The sequence below is a fragment of the Ranitomeya variabilis genome, chromosome 1 (genome assembly GCF_051348905.1).
Source record: "Ranitomeya variabilis isolate aRanVar5 chromosome 1, aRanVar5.hap1, whole genome shotgun sequence".
Classification (NCBI taxonomy): Eukaryota; Metazoa; Chordata; class Amphibia; order Anura; family Dendrobatidae; genus Ranitomeya; species Ranitomeya variabilis.
In genome coordinates, this window is record NC_135232.1 from 855,744,830 (window position 1) to 855,766,533 (window position 21,704).

The 21,704-nt window shown below is 43.4% G+C and overlaps 1 protein-coding gene across 1 annotated transcript in view; it reads right to left on the reverse strand.

Annotated features, from left to right (window-relative positions):
• The window catches only part of LOC143787895 (ovochymase-2-like), a 160,208-nt gene that overhangs the window by 80,420 nt on the left and 58,084 nt on the right, over positions 1 to 21,704 (reverse strand). The window contains exons 10-15 of the mRNA XM_077277050.1: positions 11,160 to 11,396; positions 9,668 to 9,853; positions 7,872 to 7,981; positions 4,465 to 4,565; positions 799 to 1,076; positions 504 to 667 (exon numbers count right to left, since the gene is read on the reverse strand). Of these exons, the coding sequence (XP_077133165.1) occupies positions 504 to 667; positions 799 to 1,076; positions 4,465 to 4,565; positions 7,872 to 7,981; positions 9,668 to 9,853; positions 11,160 to 11,396 (1,076 nt within the window). The remainder of the gene's footprint in view (positions 1 to 503; positions 668 to 798; positions 1,077 to 4,464; positions 4,566 to 7,871; positions 7,982 to 9,667; positions 9,854 to 11,159; positions 11,397 to 21,704) is intronic.

Genomic DNA, 21,704 nt, shown 5'->3' on the forward strand with positions numbered 1-21,704 from the left:
AAGGAAGAATCATTTTGAATCCCCTTCTGTAATGTCAGAATACTCTTTTGCTTCCTCCCCTGCCCAGGAGCTGTGGTATGATCAGGACATGTCCCTGTATGGTCAGACACAGCCATTACACAGTACACAGCAGGGGCACATTTATAAGATTATCTCAGCGCAGGAACATTTTTATTAAACACATCCAATTGTGGAACTTATTATTATTCCAAGATCTAGCGAATAAAATGAACGTTAATGGCCCATCTAGACAGCAGAGTTCAGGTGCAACTGCAACTTCTGCACTCATTATAGTTATATACGTCCCTGGTCATAAGGGCATGCAATGAAAATATTCCTACTGTTACAGCGAATGGTGTTCATGGTAATTGCAGAACATGTATTTCCATTTGTAATAAATAGCTAGTTCAGCTTTCCTAGCAGTAATAGCAGTGATACCGGTAACAGGTGGCCAAACAAGTACATAAACCCAGCTGCACAGATAATACAAGACATATACTAACCTGACACACTGACTTTAGCTCATCTGGAGAAACATAACCAGCACAGATCATTGACTCCTTTATTTGGAACCACCAATATAGTGGTGTTTTGCACACTTCATATGGAATTACAGGGAGAGCCACCTGGTTTAATCCTTCAGCCGCTTTTGGGGCAATTGAGTTTCCTGCATGTATTGATATTACAGAATTCATGTATATTTTTATCTACATTTTATTTATTCAATCTTCTTCATAACATATTGAATTAATGAAATAAAATTGACGTGATTTTTTTTTAATACTGTGTTAATAATACCTGTCTCATCCCCCCATCCGGTTGCATGACAGCGATAGCTTTCCGGTAAAACCTGATTGTCCGGTGGCAGACAAGCAAAATCGATTACGTCATTGGCTACCACTTCTCCATCTAGCTTTACTAAAGCAATGTCAAACTCTAACGCTGGTACTTCTGGATAGACGAACCCTTCATGACGGTAGATTCCAAGAATTTTGTAGCACACTTCTGTAGGTTCAACCAAGGTTAAGTTGTGTTTCCCAACACACATTTGCCATCGATACAATTCATCTGCGTAACTTGAAATATACAATTAATACATTAAATAGATTTAAACTAAGTGACAATGAAGATTTCTAATGTAATCAAAATGTAAAATGGCTTAATTAAAAAAACTTAACTAATAATGCAAAGTATTACACATCAACAGACCAACTCCATAAAGGGAACCTGTTATGTTGCAAATGGTATCTGATCTGCAGGCAGGATGTTGTATTGGAGGAGATGATCAGACTGATATACATTTTTACGGGAAAACGTTCAGTAAAACTCACATTTTATTGGCTGAAATCTCTTGTGTTTGTTAAGAAAATTAAGTGGGACCCCACACCATTTTTTTCTTTTATCCTTTCTCTATATCTATTCTATTCTGAATGTTCACACTGTGAGATTACTGCACCCAACCACTAACCATGAGTGGAGAAAAAGTTTTGGTGTTATCATTCATATTCCCTGGAAAAAGGCAAAGAAAGCAAAAATTCTGCCGGGGTATGAAAACTTTTGAGCACAACTGTAAAGTGCAAGTCATACTGAATTTCGGACTAGATGTTAAACATCATGTCGTAGTAGTAGTCTGCTCTACCTTCGTGTTGGACACAGTAAAGACTGCCAGAGAATACAACGGAGGTTCAGCAGCATATCATTCTACATCAGGTCCCTATGTAGCCACTAGGGTTGAGCGACCTTTAGTTTTTTAGGGTCGAGTCGGGTTTTGTGAAACCCGACTGTCTTAAAAGTTGAGTCGAGTGAAATCGGCCGACCACCGTTCAAATTCGGGGATCGGCCGAAACACGAAACCCAATGAAGAAATTATTATTATTATTTTTTTTTTTCTCTCTCTCTCTCTCTCCCCCCTGAACGCCAGAACGCTGATTTTGCACATCGCTCCCAGAAAGCTCATTTCACACTTTGCACATCGCTGTAATGCACGCGCAAAAAATGCCGTTAGTTGTGTACGCCCCCTAACACCTATGTCATCACTCTACCGCTCCTTCATTGGCTGCAAAAATGGCGCTAAATGCGTCATACGAAACGCGACTTTCGCGCCAAGTTCGCGTACCACGTGGCCAACCCCACACAGGGATTGGGTCGGGTTTCATGAGACGCCGACTTTGCCAAAAGTCGGCGACTTATGAAAATGAACGATCTGTTTTGCTTAACCCTAGTAGCCACCATTCAGACAAAACAGATCATAAGAATCAGCATGTTCATAGAGATGAGAGGTAGACAGCCTTTAAGAGATTCTCGGGACTAGTGGCTCCTTGTATCTTCATGGAGGCTTGGGAAAAGAGAGCACTTCAGAGGAACTTGGTTAAGCAGTGGCTCATTGCTACTTCATGGGGGCTCGGGAAAAGAGAGTGTGCGTAACTAGGGCTTGGAATAGACAGAGACCTAATTTGAATTTGTGAGAGGAAAAAAAGAACCTACATGGAGATTTGGAGATAAGGATAGGAATGCTCTACGAAATGTCTGTATTTTTATTAGTATACAGTATAATGTGCTGTTATATATACTGTATATACGCCAGTACAAAATAGTGCAAAAATGAAGATTATACATTGGATTATTAATCACGGAACTTATAATAACAGCCAAAGTGTTCATGCAGGACCGGGTTAAATTATCTTACAAAAGTTGCATTATTGTGCCTGTCAATCATGGAATAAAGTACCATCAGAGCTAGTGACATTAAATGGGTTGTCCACAACTAGGACAACTCCTTCTTAATGTAAATGTTCGGCCCCGATAAAATGATAAAGCCTATACTCACCTCCCGTGCCATTGCCATTCCCACAGTGCCGAGACTCGTTGCCCCCAAGGCTGCGAGGCGGTGTTGTGACATGTGACACCAGCACGCAATCAGTGCTGGTGTCACTGTCTCTGCCTTCAGACAAACTGAGCATGAAGAGGAAGCCAGGGCTACAGCTTATCCCAGACTTCCTTTTCATGGTCAGTTTGTCTGAAGGCGGAGACAGTGACACCAGCACTGATTGAATGCCGGGCATCGTGTGTTATTCCACCGCATCACAACCCTGGGACCGCGAGTGCCGACACTGTTGGAACAGAGCTGGCACCGGACGGGAGTATAGGCTTTATCATTTTATGGGGGCTGAACATTTAGTTTAATAAGGGGTTGTCCTAGTAGTTAACAACCCCTTTTAACCATTCCACTACCATGGGACATTTTAATTACTATAAAATACTTGTTTCTTATTTTCTATTGTCAAATCTTAGAGTCAGGTTCACCGTCTAGGCCAAAATTTTTTTTAATTTTATTGTTATTGTTATTTGATCTAGACAATGGAAGATATCCCCATATCCCCCAAAATTGAGCTTGCCTTTTAATCAATAAGTAGTAATCATTCAAGCATAAAAGTGTTATTATCAGTTTTTAATAAAATAAAAGTTATAAGTTTCATATGAATTAGGGGTTTTAGGGAACACTATACACTCACCGGCCACTTTATTAGGTACACCATGCTAGTAACGGGTTGGACCCCCTTTTGCCTTCAGAACTGCCTCAATTCTTCGTGGCATAGATTCAACAAGGTGCTGGAAGCATTCCTCAGAGATTTTGGTCCATATTGACATGATGGCATCACACAGTTGCCGCAGATTTGTCGGCTGCACATCCCAAAGATGCTCCATACAAGGCAGGATGGATCCATGCTTTCATGTTGTTTACGCCAAATTCTGACCCTACCATCCGAATGTCGCAGCAGAAATCGAGACTCATCAGACCAAGCAACGTTTTTCCAATCTTCTACTGTCCAATTTCGATGAGCTTGTACAAATTGTAGCCTCAGTTTCCTGTTCTTAGCTGAAAGGAGTGGTACCCGGTGTGGTCTTCTGCTGCTGTAGCCCATCTGCCTCAAAGTTCGACGCACTGTGCGTTCAGAGATGCTCTTAGGCCTACCTTGGTTGTAACGGGTGGCGATTTGAGTCACTGTTGCCTTTCTATCAGCTCGAACCAGTCTGCCCATTCTCCTCTGACCTCTGGCATCAACAAGGCATTTCCGCCCACAGAACTGCCGCTCACTGGATTTTTTTTCTTTTTCGGACCATTCTCTGTAAACCCTAGAGATGGTTGTGCGTGAAAATCCCAGTAGATCAGCAGTTTCTGAAATACTCAGACCAGCCCTTCTGGCACCAACAACCATGCCACGTTCAAAGGCACTCAAATCACCTTTCTTCCCCATACTGATGCTCGGTTTAAACTGCAGGAGATTGTCTTGACCATGTCTACATGCCTAAATGCAGTGAGTTGCCGCCATGTGATTGGCTGATTAGAAATTAAGTGTTAACAAGAAGTTGGACAGGTGTACCTAATAAAGTGGCCGGTGAGTGTAGATATAATGTTAAATGATATCATGAAAGAATTTTGTGTGAACTGAAAGATAGACTTACTTAATAAAGCAGTGGGCTGCAGTAAGGACCCATCTCTTGTGGATTAGAGTGCCTCCACATGTGTGAAAGAAAATGGTTTCATTACGAGAACTTGGCCACACCTGAAAATACAAGGCAAAGGTATGGGAAAAATCCATGTCACATCTTAGTATGGCCTTAAAGGGAACTTGGCAGCTGAAAAATGCCATCCAATATGCAGGCACCATGTTATAGAGCAGGAGGAGCTGAGCAGATTAATATATAGGTAAGTGAGAAATGATTCAGTGTCACTCATTATTCATATAAACCTTTGCTCTTTCCGTGCTGAGTGACTGACAGCTATCTCAGTACGCACACTTTTACAAATAAAGCTGTTAGTCACTGCTTGGACTGCCCACTAGACCAAAAATCCAAGAAAGAGCAGAGATTTAAATGACGAAAACACAGGTTAGACTGAATATTTTGTCTTGAATTCTTGATTATTTGACATGCTATATCAATATAATCTACTTCCCCTGCTCTATAAGATGATGTCTGCAGGTTGGACTACATTTTCATGATGACAGGTTCCCTTTGAAGGGACTCCGTCAGCACAGAATGACTGTTCAAACCAAGTACAGGCGCTCGGGTACCCTTGGGGTGGACAGTTCAGACAACCTTCCCACCTCCAGTACTTGGTGTCTTTCTATCTCCACCCCATCTGTACTTGGTTTGAATTGCTGCAAATAGCTGAGTACTGTACTTGGCTTTCTCCTGCAGTCCCATAGACAATGAATGGATCGTAGATTTAGCATGCACAACTCTCCACCAGTCAACAAGAGCTCTCTGCAGAGCTCAATTTTTGGAGTTACAGAGTTCTGTTCTTAGGATTGCTAGGGGTCCCAAAGGTCAGACCCCAGCGATCAGCAAGTTACTGCCTATCTTATGAATAAGGGATAATTTAACAGTTTCGAAAACCCTTTCAAGAATTTAAAATAGGTGAATTAGTTTTGTTAACCCAAGAAGAAGTAATATCATAAATGAAATGCACCAGATCTTCTTATTATTCAGCCCTTTATGAATGTACTAGCTGTTTCCAGCCAGCTAACGCTCGGCATGCTCATTGCTATCTAATTAACGCTGCTGGTGATTAAACTAAAGTAAATAATGACAACATTCAATAGCGCTTACGCAGGTGGTAAATTAAATTAAAATGAAGTTAATAACAATAATATCTCTCTCTGTCCATATCAACCTGCTCAGGTGTTCGTTGTTGATAACCAATCCTACGATTTAGTCGATATTGTTGTTGTCGATCAGCTACTGCATCATTGTCCGGATTTTCCTGCGGCCTGTGAGATGGACCTGGCGACTCTTCTTGGCTCATTTTGTTTGGGAGAATGCGGATGCAATTAAATGTACGTTTACCTTGGCTGAGGTGGTTGAATTACATAGAAAGGAAGTGCTGCATGTGGTAATGTGGGGGGGGGTGGAGTCTCGTGTGGTAATGTGTCGGGACGGAGCCTCCTGTGTTAATGTTGGGGGATGGAGCCTTGTGTGGTAATGTGTGGGGACGGAGCCTCGTGTGGTAATGTGTGGAGACGGAGCCTCGTGTGGTAATGAGTGGGGACGGAGCCTCGTGTGGTAATGTGTGGGGACAGAGACTCGTGTGGTAATGTGTGGGGACTGAGAATCGTGGTGTAATGTGTGAGGACGGAGACTCGTGTGGTAATGTGTGGGGATGGAGACTCGTGTGGTAATGTGTGGGGACAGAGCCTCGTGTGGTGATGAGTGGGGACGGAGCCTCATGTGGTAATGTGTGGGGACGGAGACTCGTGTGGTAATGTGTGGGGACAGAGCCTCATGTGGTGATGAGTGGGGACAGAGCCTCATGTGGTAATGTGTGGGGACGGAGACTCGTGTGGTAATGTGTGGGGACGGAGACTCGTGTGGTAATGTGGGGGGCGGGATTATGTGTGGTAATGTGGTGGGGGGCGGGATTATGTGTGGCAATGTGGTGGGGGGCGGGATTATCTGTGGTAATGTGGTGGGGGGCCGGATTATGTGTGGTGATGTGGTGGGGGGCCGGATTATGTGTGGTGATGTGGTGGGGGGCCGGATTATGTGTGGTGATGTGGTGGGGGGCCGGATTATGTGTGGTGATGTGGTGGGGGGCCGGATTATGTGTGGTGATGTGGTGAGGGCAGGATTATGTGTGGTGATGTGGTGGGGGCGGGATTATCTGTGTTAATGTAGTGGGGCGCGGGATTATGTGTGGTAATATGGTTGGGGGGCGGGATTATGTGTGGTAATGGTGTGGGGGTGGAATTATGTGTGGTGATGTGGTGGGTGGGCGGGATTATGTGTCTTAATGTGGTGGAGGCGGGATTATGTGTGGTAATGTGGTGGGGGGCGGGATTATGTGTGGTAATGGGGTGGGGAGGGATTATGTGTGGTGATGTGTTGGGGCGTGATTACGTGTGGTGATGTGTTGGGGGGGCGGGATTATGTGTGGTGATATGGTGGGGGGGCGGGATTGTGTGTGGTGATGTGGTGGGGGGGTTGGATTATGTGTGGTGGTGGGGGGCGGGATTATGTGTGGTGATGTGGTGGGGGCGGGATTATGTGTGGTAATGTGGTGGGGGGCAGAATTGGGGGCGTCTATGGGCTGGGCCACATTGGCGGCCGCAGCTGACCATGACAGAAAGTATCTTTAGCTCTATGAACAAGCTTAAAGGGAATCTGTCACCTACTTTTCCATATATAAGCTTCGGCCACCGCCATCAGGGGCTTACCTACAGCATTCTGTAATTCTGTGGATAAGCCCCCGATGTAACCTGAAAGATAAGAAAAACAAGTTATATTATACTCACCTCTGGGGAGGTCCGGTTTGGTCCGGTCCGATGTGCGTCGCGGTCCAGGCGCCTCCCATCTTCATACGATGACGTCCTCTTCCTTGCTTCCTGTCGCGGCTCCTGCGCAGGCATAATGATTTGCCCTGTTGAGGAGGGCAGAGCAAAGTACTGCAGTGTGCAGGCGCCCGGTCTCTCTGACCTTTCGCGGTGCCTGCGCCCTGCAGTACTTTGCTTAGTCCTCAGCAGGGCAAATCAGTACACCTGTGCAGGAGCCGCGACAGGAAGCAAGGAAGAGGACAACATCGTATGAAGATGGGAGGTGCCGAACCCAGACTGCGATGCCCACCAGATCGGACCGCACCGGGATCACCCCCCAGGTGAGTATAATATAACCTGTTTTTCTTATCTTTCAGATTACATTATAGAATGATATAGATAAGCCCCTAGTGGCGGTTTGCCGCAGCTTATACATGAAAAAGTAGGTGACAGATTCCCTTTAATGCCATAACACTTTACTTTAGAATCTGACATTAAAACAACTTCTTTTAATCTGTGCCAAATTCTCGGAATGCAAATCTTTGCTATTCTTCTTACCTGCATGGACACTTGCCAAGGCCAGGTGTGAGGTGCAGCGGGTTCTCCATTGACAATTCTAGAGAGAATTTGGGGAGGATTTGTCGGCTTTCCACATTTATTTGGCCAATCTGAGAACAGCAATAAAATGAATACAACATTTTGCAAATTGATGAAGTATCTCTTGTCTCGTTTTCTACAACTGTTTCATTCATCTGATTAGGATTTACAGTAATCTATACACATACTTAAGAAACTGAGCCAGTCAGATGTGTGTTACATCCTCTTATGTGAGCCATGAAGGAAACCTAAATCTCAGTCATATTTTTCTGTGCTACCTCACTTGCTTTTGTGGGTCGAAAGGGCAAATTATATGCTCATATTATATGACTGTAAAATATTTAATTGGTTCTCGCAGGTATGTTCACCAGATCCACATAAACAGATTTGGCCAGTGGATTCAGTAGGTTATCTGCAGGAATTGTCAGATGATTTCTGCTGCAAATTGTCATACGGATCTGTGCACATTGTGCACCATTGTAATGGAACTATTCCATCCCCCAAAAATCATAATCAACATGTTCTTACGAATGACAGAGAATTATTATAATAATAAGCAATGAGCACTGACATTGTTTCTCCTGAGGACCAGCAATATGAAAATAGTCTGCCAAAAAAGATATCCATACAAAACAGAAGCAGTAATTTGAAAGGGAATCTGTCACCAGGATTTTGCTACCTTGTTTGAGAGCATCATGATGTAGAGTTAGAGACCCTGATTCCAGTGATGTATCACTTATTGAGTAGCTTGTGGCAGTTTGGGAAATTTTGATAAAAATCACAGTTTTAGCTTCTGCAAATGTACCAGTTCTCTGAATGCTGAGCTCAGAATAACCCCACCCACACTTCAGAATGGCAGTTTATTGTGTACACTGTGCATAGGCAGAAAGCTGCCAATCAGTGGTGGGGTGAGGTTATACAGAGCTCATGAGTATGAATGGCTACATGAGAACAGGTTTACTAATCCTCATGCTGATAATACAAACATTTTATCATAACTACAGCATAAATACATTTTATCATAACTACAGCAAGCAGGCCAGTAAGAGACATATTGCTGGAATCTGGGTCTCTGCCTCTACATTAAGCTGCTCTTAAATTAGTTGGCAAAAACATGGTGAGAGATTGCCTTTAGCGGTTTTTCAATTATTTTGTTTAATATGCTTAGAGGACTTTTTTTTGGAATTGACAAGTTATCACCAATCTGACTGCTGGGACCCTTGCTGATCATGATCTTAGGAGTCTTGATACCTCCATCTTAATAGTGCATTGATAAAGCACTCTATTCTAAGTCTTTGCATCTGAAAGTTATAGTTAGCTACAGCACAATTATTCCCATTATTTCCATAGACAATTGATGTGGGTGTACTTTTCCTGCTCGAACGCCTCTCAATTCAAGAGGAGAAATTGGGGCCCCTGTTCTCATAATCAATGGGGGTCCTTGTAATGGGATCTCTAGAGATCAGCCACTTATTGACTATTCTGTGCAAGGGGATAACTTGTTCCAACCAGAATACACCTTTATTGATACTTCTGTAATAATAATCATACCAATTTCATGTACACGCTCATGTAAAGATCTACTTTATGTTTGTGAAAGTTGTATAAACATTTTATGAAATTCACATTCCACATTCTCCTAACCAACCATATTCCGGTCTTGCTAATGTTGGGTTGAGTATGTTGGATAACCCCCTTCCAATGCTGATTTCAGTCAATACAAATGAAACCATTTCGAATTGGGCAATATACGATACCTATTTGTATAGTGTCCCACGGTTCGGGGGCTGGAGGGGCTTCTGTTGGCGGTGTCTGCAGTAGACTAGTGGCCCAGTAGGCTCTAAAGCCTTTTGACTCTGTATAAATGTCACTGTAGAATCGGATTGTAAGAATGTTACTGTTACTAGTGATACTGGTTGGTAGGTTTGTTCCACAGAAAGGACCTACAAAAAGTGAAGACAGCAGTAATAAGATATAAAGGTTTATACAACAGATATTGTCTTACACGTTGCTGCTTTTTTCATATTATACAGACACTTTAATTTCATCTAGATTGTTGTGATACCAGTTCCAGACCCCATCGACCATTCAAACAGACCCTCAAAAAGCACACAACTCAGGAATACACACAGAGTCAAGTATAAATTAAATAGAAACAATAGGCTACAAAACTACAAAAGTTATTGTTTCCATTGGATCCAAACTCCATGCTGAGTGTGAGCTAAAGCGGGAGCTCCTAACTTCTAAAATAGGCACTTCTCAGGGGTTGTTTAAGTGATTGGTTGGGTTACTTAGGATCCAGACCTCCATGATCTGCAGAGAAAATTGCTGAAATGTACGGTAATTATTTTTTAAGTCTTAAAGAAGCACTCCTCCTATCATAGTTTATATCCTTTTAATAAATTGCAATCATCATATTATATGGCACTGTTTGCTTGCAATTGCTCATATTGACCTTCTACTCAGTTAATTCTTCTCTTTTCTATTAGGTCTATGACATTACGTGATTAAAAACTGACTAAGCTCTATGTAGAAACAGGAGGTCAATTTTCCCTGCATGATTCATGATCTCTCTGGAAAAGTCCCTAGCATGGGGAGGAGGAGTAGCTGGGTCAGGGATTGAACAGGGGAATGATAAGGGACAAATCACTTCTTCAAAGAGAAGAATTTACTGGGTAGAAAGGCAAAATGAGCAATTGTGAGTACACAGTGCTATGTAATATGATGATTGCAATATATTAAGAGAATACAAACTTTGATGGGGTGCTTTTTTATGAAACAAAAGTGAGTGATCATTCAAATTCCTCATGAAAAAAAGACTTGGACAATTTTTTTTTTAAATGAAGCCCCTTCAAAATAAGATTGGAACTGTGAGAACTTTTATATAAAGTTCTGTATTCCTGTAAAGCCACAGTTCATGTTACTGGATTTTCTGAATAAGAAGTATATTGAACCCTCTCCACCTCTTTGAGAAGACCACCACTTATCAGACCAGATTTCAGTCTGCCCATTTTTTATGAGATTATAAATAGAATTTTGGGTGATCATCTCAAAGAGTTTTCACTGTATAATAAAAAATCCAAATATCATAGCATGAACCCTTGCCTCGATTGGATTGAGTCTTGTTTTACTGTAAATAAAATTTTACAATAATTAGATAACTTTTCAAAATGAAAAATGTAACATAACATGTTGCTACTGATAATCTTTACAAATGTAAAGAAGACATCAACAACTGTAAGAGCATACCATATTTAACGGCTTTCCCAGAGCTCTCTTCATATACTGCCACATAATCATAACACTGACTAGTTATTATGTCCACATCTTCTAAGTCAAAATGGGTGAAACTGATGATCAGATTTTCTCCTTCAGGCACTTGAAGATGCCATACACACAATCCGTTAGGGGAATAATTATTAGGCCAATTTGGGGACTTAATCACTCCGGTCTCCTCAACGGAACTACCACCACATGTCTGTATTTCTGTGAAATGAAATATATAATTTTTGTAATAATTAATGAAAACAAACCATAAAATTGTAAAGAGTCACATAATGTTATATTTACAAATGAACAATGGCTAATTAATAGATTAATATCTGCATGGAGACATCTGGGCTTCTTGCGTCCAATCCAGTTTCCTTCCACATTGCCAAATATACTAACAGGTTAAATGGAGATGGCACATGGTTCAGATGGGAACATCAGATCATGAGCCCCATTGGGGACAAGAACTGTATAATCCTGCTCAATAATATGTCTTTATTGGTTGCACAGGACTTTAAATATTGCTGCAGAATGATACCAGTTCCTTAGTTGTTATGTAAAAATCAACCAATGCCACAAGGTCAAGGGTCCAGTGATTGCAGATTTGCAGGTCTTCAGAAAAAAGGTAACAATTAACTACTTTTTAATGATATTGAGATTTGAGACAAATGGAAGACAGATACCTTCAGAATACCTTTTGTGGCATTATATGCATATGGTATTGGCTTCCTCCCCCTTAAGGAAGCAGAATCAATGGACAGCGAAACGAGCGTCGGGGTTCGGATGCTGGCGTTTTAGTACCAGGTAGGATGATTTTCTGACTGTGCATCATACAAATGAATTTGGGGAACCTCTGATGATTGTCATGTCAGACTGGATTTGGACCTTGGGCTCTTGACCACAAACCATGCAACCATGCATTAGTATAGACATAGGAATATTATAATGACTGATGGTACTTTTTGCTTACAGCAGGGAGCATTGTAATGTGACTCTCTGATCTCAACAAGCAAGTCCTCATCTTACGATTACTAAGTTTGTTATTGTGAATTGAGCTATACTTTGTACTAAACGCCACCACTTTTTTTTGTCCTTTATAGCACATGGTTTCATCTCTTTTTGTATGTTCATTATTGTGTCAATAAAGATTTTTGTTCATATATATATATATATATATATATATATATATATATATATATATTTTTTTAAAACTCCATTTGTCCTCAGTTTTGAGACACTTTCTCTGTAGATAAGTCGCACTCTACTCTCACCTCTGATTCTTTAGGAGAAATGTGAAGCACTCAATGGCCTTTTAGGCAGCATAGGTCAGAGTTTCCTTCCATCTTGTCTGTGGTTAGTGCTATCTCAGCTCATGCAGGAACCAGGGCTGGTGTTAGGGGCAGGCAGACTAGGCAGCTACCTAGGGCCACCCTTCCCCCAGGGGCCCCCAGCTAGCAGCACGTCACACAGCCACTATGAGGCCCCTGTGAGGCAGGGGGGACCGCCTTCTGCTAGCGCCGACTCCCTCGCCGCCACTGCATTGAACTATACCAGCGTCTGCCGGTACAGTTCAAAGCAATGATGGAGGAGAGAGCATCAGCTGATGCTCCCTCTCCCATCATTCCCCACTCTGCCTCTGACACTGCGGGTGCACAATGACGTCATCGCGCACTCACTGTGTGCCAGGCAGTGCAGCCGCTGAGACAAGAGCATGGAGCAGCGCAGGCATGAGTGGAGGTGAGGAGTGTGTGGTTTATTTTACTATAACAGTGTGTACTGGACTGTGGGGCCATTCTGGGGGGAGATGTGAGCTGTGCTATATACTATGTGGGCTGTGTTAAATACTATGTGGGCTGTGCTATATACTATGCGGGCTGTGTTATATACTATGCAGGCTGTGCTATATACTATGCGGGCTGTGTTATATACTATGTGGGCTGTGCTATATACTATGTGGGCTGTGCTATATACTATGTGGGCTGTGCTATATACTATGTGTGCTGTGCTATATACTATGCGAGCTGTGCTATATACTATGTGGGCTGTGTTATATACTATGCAGGCTGTGCTATATACTATGGGCTGTGCTATATACTATGCGGGCTGTACTATATACAGTGGGGCAAAAAAGTATTTAGTCAGTCAGCAATAGTGCAAGTTCCACCACTTAAAAAGATGAGAGGCGTCTGTAATTTACATCATAGATAGACCTCAACTATGGGAGACAAACTGAGAAAAAAAAATCCAGAAAATCACATTGTCTGTTTTTTTTATCATTTTATTTGCATTTTATGGTGGAAAATAAGTATTTGGTCAGAAACAAAATGTCATCTCAATACTTTGTAATATATCCTTTGTTGGCAATGACAGAGGTCAAACGTTTTCTGTAAGTCTTCACAAGGTTGCCACACACTGTTGTTGGTATTTTGGCCCATTCCTCCATGCAGATCTCCTCTAGAGCAGTGATGTTTTTGGCTTTTCGCTTGGCAACATGGACTTTCAACTCCCTCCAAAGGTTTTCTATAGGGTTGAGATCTGGAGACTGGCTAGGCCACTCCAGGACCTTGAAATGCTTCTTACGAAGCCACTTCTTCGTTGCCCTGGTGGTGTGCTTTGGATCATTGTCATGTTGAAAGACCCAGCCACGTTTCAACTTCAATGCCCTTGCTGATGGAAGGAGGTTTGCACTCAAAATCTCACGATACATGGCCCCATTCATTATTTCATGTACCCGGATCAGTCGTCCTGGCCCCTTTGCAGAGAAACAGCCCCAAAGCATGATGATTCCACCACCATGCTTTACAGTAGGTATGGTGTTTGATGGATGCAACTCAGTATTCTTTTTCCTCCAAACACGACAAGTTGTGTTTCTACCAAAAAGTTCCAGTTTGGTTTCATCAGACCATAGGACATTCTCCCAAAACTCCTCTGGATCATCCAAATGCTCTCTAGCAAACTTCAGACGGGCCCGGACATGTACTGGCTTAAGCAGTGGGACACGTCTGGCACTGCAGGATCTGAGTCCATGGTGGCGTAGTGTGTTACTTATGGTAGGCCTTGTTACATTGGTCCCAGCTCTCTGCAGTTCATTCACTAGGTCCCCCCGCGTGGTTCTGGGATTTTTGCTCACCGTTCTTGTGATCATTCTGACCCCACGGGGTGGGATTTTGCGTGGAGCCCCAGATCGAGGGAGATTATCAGTGGTCTTGTATGTCTTCCATTTTCAAAATTATTGCTCCCACTGTTGATTTCTTCACTCCAAGCTGGTTGGCTATTGCAGATTCAGTCTTCCCAGCCTGGTGCAGGGCTACAATTTTGTTTCTGGTGTCCTTTGACAGCTCTTTGGTCTTCACCATAGTGGAGTTTGGAGTCAGACTGTTTGAGGGTGTGCACAGGTGTCTTTTTATACTGATAACAAGTTTAAACAGGTGCCATTACTACAGGTAATGAGTGGAGGAAAGAGGAGACTCTTAAAGAAGAAGTTACAGGTCTGTGAGAGCCAGAAATCTTGATTGTTTGTTTCTGACCAAATACTTATTTTCCACCATAAAATGCAAATAAAATGATAAAAAAACAGACAATGTGATTTTCTGGATTTTTTTTTCTCAGTTTGTCTCCCATAGTTGAGGTCTACCTATGATGTAAATTACAGACGCCTCTCATCTTTTTAAGTGGTGGAACTTGCACTATTGCTGACTGACTAAATACTTTTTTGCCCCACTGTACTATGTGGGCTGTGCTATATACTATGTGGGGTATATTCTATTCTATGGGGGAGTGATGTGAACTCTATTTTTGGGCTCCCTCTAGTGGTCACAAGCGGTACTGTGTAGTGTTGTCTTTCTGCAGGTTGGCTGCATCAGCTGGTTCGTTATCCTTGGTTGGTTTCCTATTTAGCTCACCTGGATACTCAGTTCCTTGCCTGCTATCAATGTATTCAGTGCTCTTCAGATTCCTTGTGACTACCTTGCTCCCAGTCTCTCCAAGACAAGCTAAGTTTTTGTTTGTTCATTTTCTGATTATCAGCGTTCATCATGTTTTTGTCCAGCTTGCTAAAATGTGATCTCTTTGCTTGCTGGTTGCTCTAGGGGACTGAGTTTCTTCCCCCACACCGTTAGTTGGTGTGGGGGTTCTTGAAATCTCAGTGTGGATATTTTGTAAGGGTTTTTTACTGACCGCATAGATCCCTTTTCTATTTTCTGCTATCTAGTATTAGTGGGCCTCATTTGCTGAATCTGCTTTCACCCCTGTGTATGTGCCTTCCTCTTACCTAACCGTTATTATTTGTTGGGGGCTTCTATATCTTTGGGGATTATTTCTCTGGAGGCAAGAGAGGTCTTTCTTTCTCTCTAGGGGTAGTTAGTTCCTCAGGCTGGTTCGAGACGACTAGGATTTTAGGCACGTTCACCGGCTACCTCTAGTGTGTTTGGATAGGTTCAGATTTGCGGTCAGTCCAGTTTACCACCTCCCTAGAGCTTGTCCTATGTTTAGTTACCTTGCTGGAGTAATTTGTGATCCTCAACCACTAAGGATCATAACAGTATAGCAGGCCAAAAAGTGTTTAATGCATCGCAGAAGTGGGATTAAAAGAAGACCTGAGTACATTTTTTTTTCCCCTCCCGCTTTTCCTTGCTGCAGTCTGTCTAGCTTCTTTCATCCCCTTGAACTCTGAGTGGTTTTGAGCTCAGCTGCAGACATGAATATTCAGACTCTGACTTCTAGTGTGGATCATCTTACTGCACGGGTGCAAAGTATTCAGGATTTTGTTATTCATAGCCCTATGTCAGAACCAAAGATACCCATTCCTGAGTTGTTTTCTGGAGATAGATCTAGGTTTCAGAATTTTAAGAATAATTGTAAGTTATTTCTATCTCTGAGACCTCGTTCCTCTGGTGATTCCACTCAGCAAGTTAAAATTGTTATCTCCTTGTTGCGTGGCGAACTTCAGGATTGGGCTTTCTCTCTGGCGCCAGGAGATCCTGCATTGCTTAATGTGGATGCATTTTTTCTGGCTCTTGGACTGCTTTATGAGGAGCCTAATCTTGAGAATCAGGCAGAAAAAGCGTTGCTGGCCCTCTCTCAAGGGCAGGATGAAGCAGAGGTGTATTGTCAAAAATTTCGGAAATGGTCAGTGCTTACTCAATGGAATGAGTGTGCCCTGGCTGCAAATTTCAGAGAAGGTCTTTCTGAAGCCATTAAGAATGTTATGGTGGGGTTTCCCACCCCTACAAGTCTGAGTGATTCTATGGCTTTAGCCATTCAGGTTGATCGGCGTTTGCGGGAGCGCAAATCTGCTCATCCTTTGGCGGTATTTTCTGAACAGAGACCTGAGTCTATGCAATGTGATCGAACTCTGACCAGAATTGAGCGACAAAGTCATAGACGTCAAAATGGGTTGTGCTTTTACTGTGGTGATTCTACTCATGTTATCTCAGCATGCTCTAAACGCGTAAAAAAAGTCGCTAAACCTGTCACCATTGGTACTATACAGCCTAAATTTATTTTGTCTGTTACTTTGATTTGTTTTTTGTCGTCCTACTCGGTTATGGCCTTTGTGGATTCGGGTGCTGCCCTGAATCTGATGGATTTGTCATTTGCCAGGCGCTGTGTTTTTTTCCTGGAGCCTTTGGAATTTCCTATTCCTCTGAGGGGAATTGATGCTACGCCATTGGCTGAGAATAAGCCTCAGTATTGGACGCAAATGACCATGTGCATGACTCCCGTACATCAGGAGGTGATTCGCTTTCTTGTTCTGCATAATTTGCATGATGTTGTCGTTTTGGGTCTGCCATGGCTGCAGGCTCATAATCCAGTTTTAGATTGGAAAGCTATGTCTGTGTCAAGTTGGGGTTGTCAGGGAATTCATGGCGATACTCCGTTGGTGTCTATTGCTTCTTCCACTCCTTCTGAGGTCCCTGAGTTTTTGTCTACCAGGATGTATTTGATGAGCCCAGGTCCAGTGCCCTGCCCCCTCATAGGGATTGTGACTGTGCTATAAATTTAATTCCTGGTAGTAAATTCCCTAAGGGACGACTTTTTAATTTGTCTATACCAGAGCATGCCGCGATGCGGAGTTATATAAAGGAGTCTTTGGAGAAAGGACATATTCGCCCATCCTCTTCCCCTCTTGGTGCAGGATTTTTTTTTGTGGCCAAGAAGGACGGTTCTTTGAGACCTTGTATAGATTATCGTCTTCTGAATAAAATCACAGTCAAATTTCAGTATCCTTTGCCACTATTGTCTGATTTGTTTGCTCGGATTAAGGGTGCCAGTTGGTTCACCAAGATAGATCTCCGTGGTGCGTATAACCTTGTGCGCATTAAGCAGGGAGATGAATGGAAAACAGCATTTAATACGCCCGAAGGCCATTTTGAGTACTTGGTGATGCCTTTTGGACTCTCTAATGCTCCTTCTGTGTTTCAGTCCTTCATGCATGACATCTTCCGAGAATATCTGGATAAATTTATGATTGTTTATCTGGATGACATTTTGGTCTTTTCTGATGATTGGGAGTCCCATGTGAAGCAGGTCAGGATGGTGTTTCAGGTCCTGCGTGCTAATGCTTTACTTGTGAAGGGCTCAAAATGCCTCTTCGGAGTACAGAAGGTCTCCTTTTTGGGGTTTATTTTTTCTCCTTCTACTGTGGAGATGGACCCAGTCAAGGTCCAGGCTATTCATGACTGGACTCAGCCCACGTCTGTTAAGAGTCTTCAGAAGTTCTTGGGTTTTGCTAATTTTTACCGTCGTTTCATCGTTAATTTTTCTAGCGTGGTTAAACCTTTGACGGATTTGACCAAGAAGGGTTCTGATGTGACTAATTGGTCTCCTGCGGCCGTGGAGGCCTTTCGGGAGCTGAAGCACCGTTTTTCTTCAGCTCCAGTCTTATGTCAGCCAGATGTCTCTCTCCCCTTCCAGGTCGAGGTTGATGCTTCTGAGATTGGAGCAGGGGCTGTTTTGTCGCAGAGAAGCTCTGATGGCTCTGTGATGAAGCCATGTGCTTTCTTTTCAAGAAAATTTTCGCCTGCCGAGCGGAATTATGATGTTGGTAATCGGGAGTTGTTGGCTATGAAGTGGGCATTTGAGGAGTGGCGACATTGGCTCGAAGGAGCTAAACATCGTGTGGTGGTCCTGACTGATCACAAAAATCTGATTTACCTCGAATCTGCTAAGCGCCTGAATCCTAGACAGGCTCGTTGGTCGTTGTTTTTCTCCCGTTTCAACTTCGTGGTCTCATACCTGCCTGGTTCGAAGAACGTGAAAGCTGATGCACTTTCTAGGAGTTTTGTGCCTGACTCTCCGGGAGTTTCTGAGCCGGCTGGTATTCTCAGAGAGGGAGTGATTTTGTCTGCCATTTCCCCAGATTTGCGACGAGTGCTGCAGAAATTTCAGGCGGATAGACCTGACCGTTGTCCACCAGAGAGACTGTTTGTCCCGGATAGATGGACCAGCAGAGTTATTTCCGAGGTTAATTCTTCGGTGTTGGCGGGTCACCCTGGGATTTTTGGTACCAGAGATTTGGTGGCTAGGTCCTTCTGGTGGCCTTCCTTGTCGCGGGATGTGCGTTCCTTTGTGCAGTCTTGTGGGATTTGTGCTCAGGCTAAGCCTTGCTTAGCCAGCGCTCGTGCGCTGTGCCAGCGGTTTGCCAGCGGTTTGCTTTTGCCTTTGCCTGTCCCGAAAAGGCCTTGGACGCACATTTCCATGGACTTTATTTCGGATCTTCCTGTATCTCAGAAAATGTCTGTCATCTGGGTGGTATGTGATCGTTTTTCCAAGATGGTCCATTTGGTGCCCTTGCCTAAGTTGCCTTCCTCCTCCGATTTGTTTCCTCTATTTTTTCAGAATGTGGTTCGCTTGCACGGCATTCCTGAAAATATTGTGTCTGATAGAGGATCCCAGTTTGTGTCCAGGTTTTGGCGAACTTTTTGTGCTAAGATGGGCATTGATTTGTCTTTTTCGTCGGCCTTCCATCCTCAGACTAATGGCCAAACCGAGCGAACTAATCAGACGTTGGAAACTTATTTGAGATGTTTTGTTTCTGCTGATCAGGATGATTGGGTGACTTTTTTGCCATTGGCCGAGTTTGCCCTTAATAATCGGGCTAGTTCTGCTACCTTGGTTTCGCCTTTTTTCTGCAATTCTGGTTTCCATCCTCGTTTTTCCTCGGGTCAGGTTGAGTCTTCTGACTGTCCTGGGGTGGATTCTGTGGTGGATAGGTTGCAGCAGATTTGGAACCATGTGGTGGACAATCTGAAGTTGTCACAGGAGAAGGCTCAGCGCTTTGCCAACCGCCGCCGCGGTGTGGGTCCCCGACTTCGTGTTGGGGATTTGGTGTGGCTGTCTTCTCGGTATGTTCCTATGAAGGTCTCCTCTCCTAAATTCAAGCCTCGCTTCATCGGTCCTTATAAGATCTTGGAAATCCTTAACCCGGTGTCTTTTCGTTTGGATCTCCCAGCATCCTTTGCCATTCATAATGTGTTCCATAGGTCTTTGTTGCGGAGGTATGTGGTACCTGTGGTTCCTTCTGTTGAGCCTCCTGCTCCGGTGCTGGTCGAGGGCGAATTGGAGTACGTGGTGGAGAAGATTTTGGATTCTCGTATCTCTAGACGGAGGCTTCAGTATTTAGTTAAGTGGAAGGGCTATGGTCAGGAGGATAATTCCTGGGTTGTCGCCTCTGATGTTCATGCGGCCGATTTGGTTCGTGCCTTCACGCGGCTCATCCTGATCGCCCTGGGGGTCTTGATGAGGGTTCGGTGACCCCTCCTCAAGGGGGGGGGTACTGTTGTGAACTCTATTTTTGGGCTCCCTCTAGTGGTCACAAGCGGTACTGTGTAGTGTTGTCTCTCTGCAGGTTGGCTGCATCAGCTGGTTCGTTATCCTTGGTTGGTTTCCTATTTAGCTCACCTGGATACTCAGTTCCTTGCCTGCTATCAATGTATTCAGTGCTCTTCAGATTCCTTGTGACTACCTTGCTCCCAGTCTCTCCAAGACAAGCTAAGTTCTTGTTTGTTCATTTTCTGATTATCAGCGTTCATCATGTTTTTGTCCAGCTTGCTAAAATGTGATTTCTTTGCTTGCTGGTTGCTCTAGGGGACTGAGTTTCTCCCCCCACACCGTTAGTTGGTGCGGGGGTTCTTGAAATCTCAGTGTGGATATTTTGTAAGGGTTTTTTACTGACCGCATAGATCCCTTTTCTATTTTCTGCTATCTAGTATTAGTGGGCCTCATTTGCTGAATCTGCTTTCACCCCTGTGTATGTGCCTTCCTCTTACCTAACTGTTATTATTTGTTGGGGGCTTCTATATCTTTGGGGATTATTTCTCTGGAGGCAAGAGAGGTCTTTCTTTCTCTCTAGGGGTAGTTAGTTCCTCAGGCTGGCTCGAGACGTCTAGGATTTTAGGCACGTTCACCGGCTACCTCTAGTGTGTTTGGATAGGTTCAGATTTGCGGTCAGTCCAGTTTACCACCTCCCTAGAGCTTGTCCTATGTTTAGTTACCTTGCTGGAGTAATTTGTGATCCTCAACCACTAAGGATCATAACAGGGGAGGCTGTGTAATATACTATGTGGCTGTGTTATATACTATTTGGGGTATATTATATTCTATGGGGAGGCTTTGTTATACAGTCATGGCCAAAAGTATTCACACCCCTGCAATTCTGTCAGATAATACTCAGTTTCTTCCTGAAAATGATTGCAAACACAAATTCTTTGGTATTATTATCTTCATTTAATTTGTCTTAAATGAAAAAACACAAACGAGAATGAAGCAAAAAGCAAAACATTGATCATTTCACACAAAACTCCAAAAATAGGCCAGACAAAAGTATTGGCACCCTCAGCCTAATATTTCGTTGCACAACCTTTAGCCAAAATAACTTTGACCAACCACTTCCGGTAACCATCAATGAGTTTCTTACAATGCTCTGCTGGAATTTTAGACTATTCTTCTTTGGCAAACTGCTCCAGGTCCCTGATATTTGAAGGGTGCCTTCTCCAAACTGCCATTTTTAGATCTCTCCACAGGTGTTCTATGGGATTCAGGTCTGGACTCATTGCTGGCCACCTTAGAAGTCTCCAGTGCTTTCTCTCAAACCATTTTCTAGTGCTTTTTGAAGTGTGTTTTGGGTCATTGTCCAGCTGGAAGACCCATGACCTCTGAGGGAGACCCAGCTTTCTCACACTGGGCCCTACATCATGCTGCAAAATTTGTTGGTAGTCTTCAGACTTCATAATGCCATGTGTTGTGAATTCCGTTCTCGGGCTCCCTCCTGTGGTCGTGAGTGGTACTGTGTGAGTTCTGTTCTTGGGCTCCCTCTGGTGGCTTTTAGTTATATGGCTGGTTGGTAGCTGGGCTCAGCTGCCTTGTATCTGCTAGTCTGGCCTCCTATTTAATGCCACCTGGACCTTTACTGAGTGCCTGCTGTCGTTGTATTCAGTACTGGTTCTGATCTCTCTTGGACTACTTGTGACCTGTCTTCTCCTGGAGAAGCTAAGTCTTGCTAGTTCATTATTGCTCATTATTGTC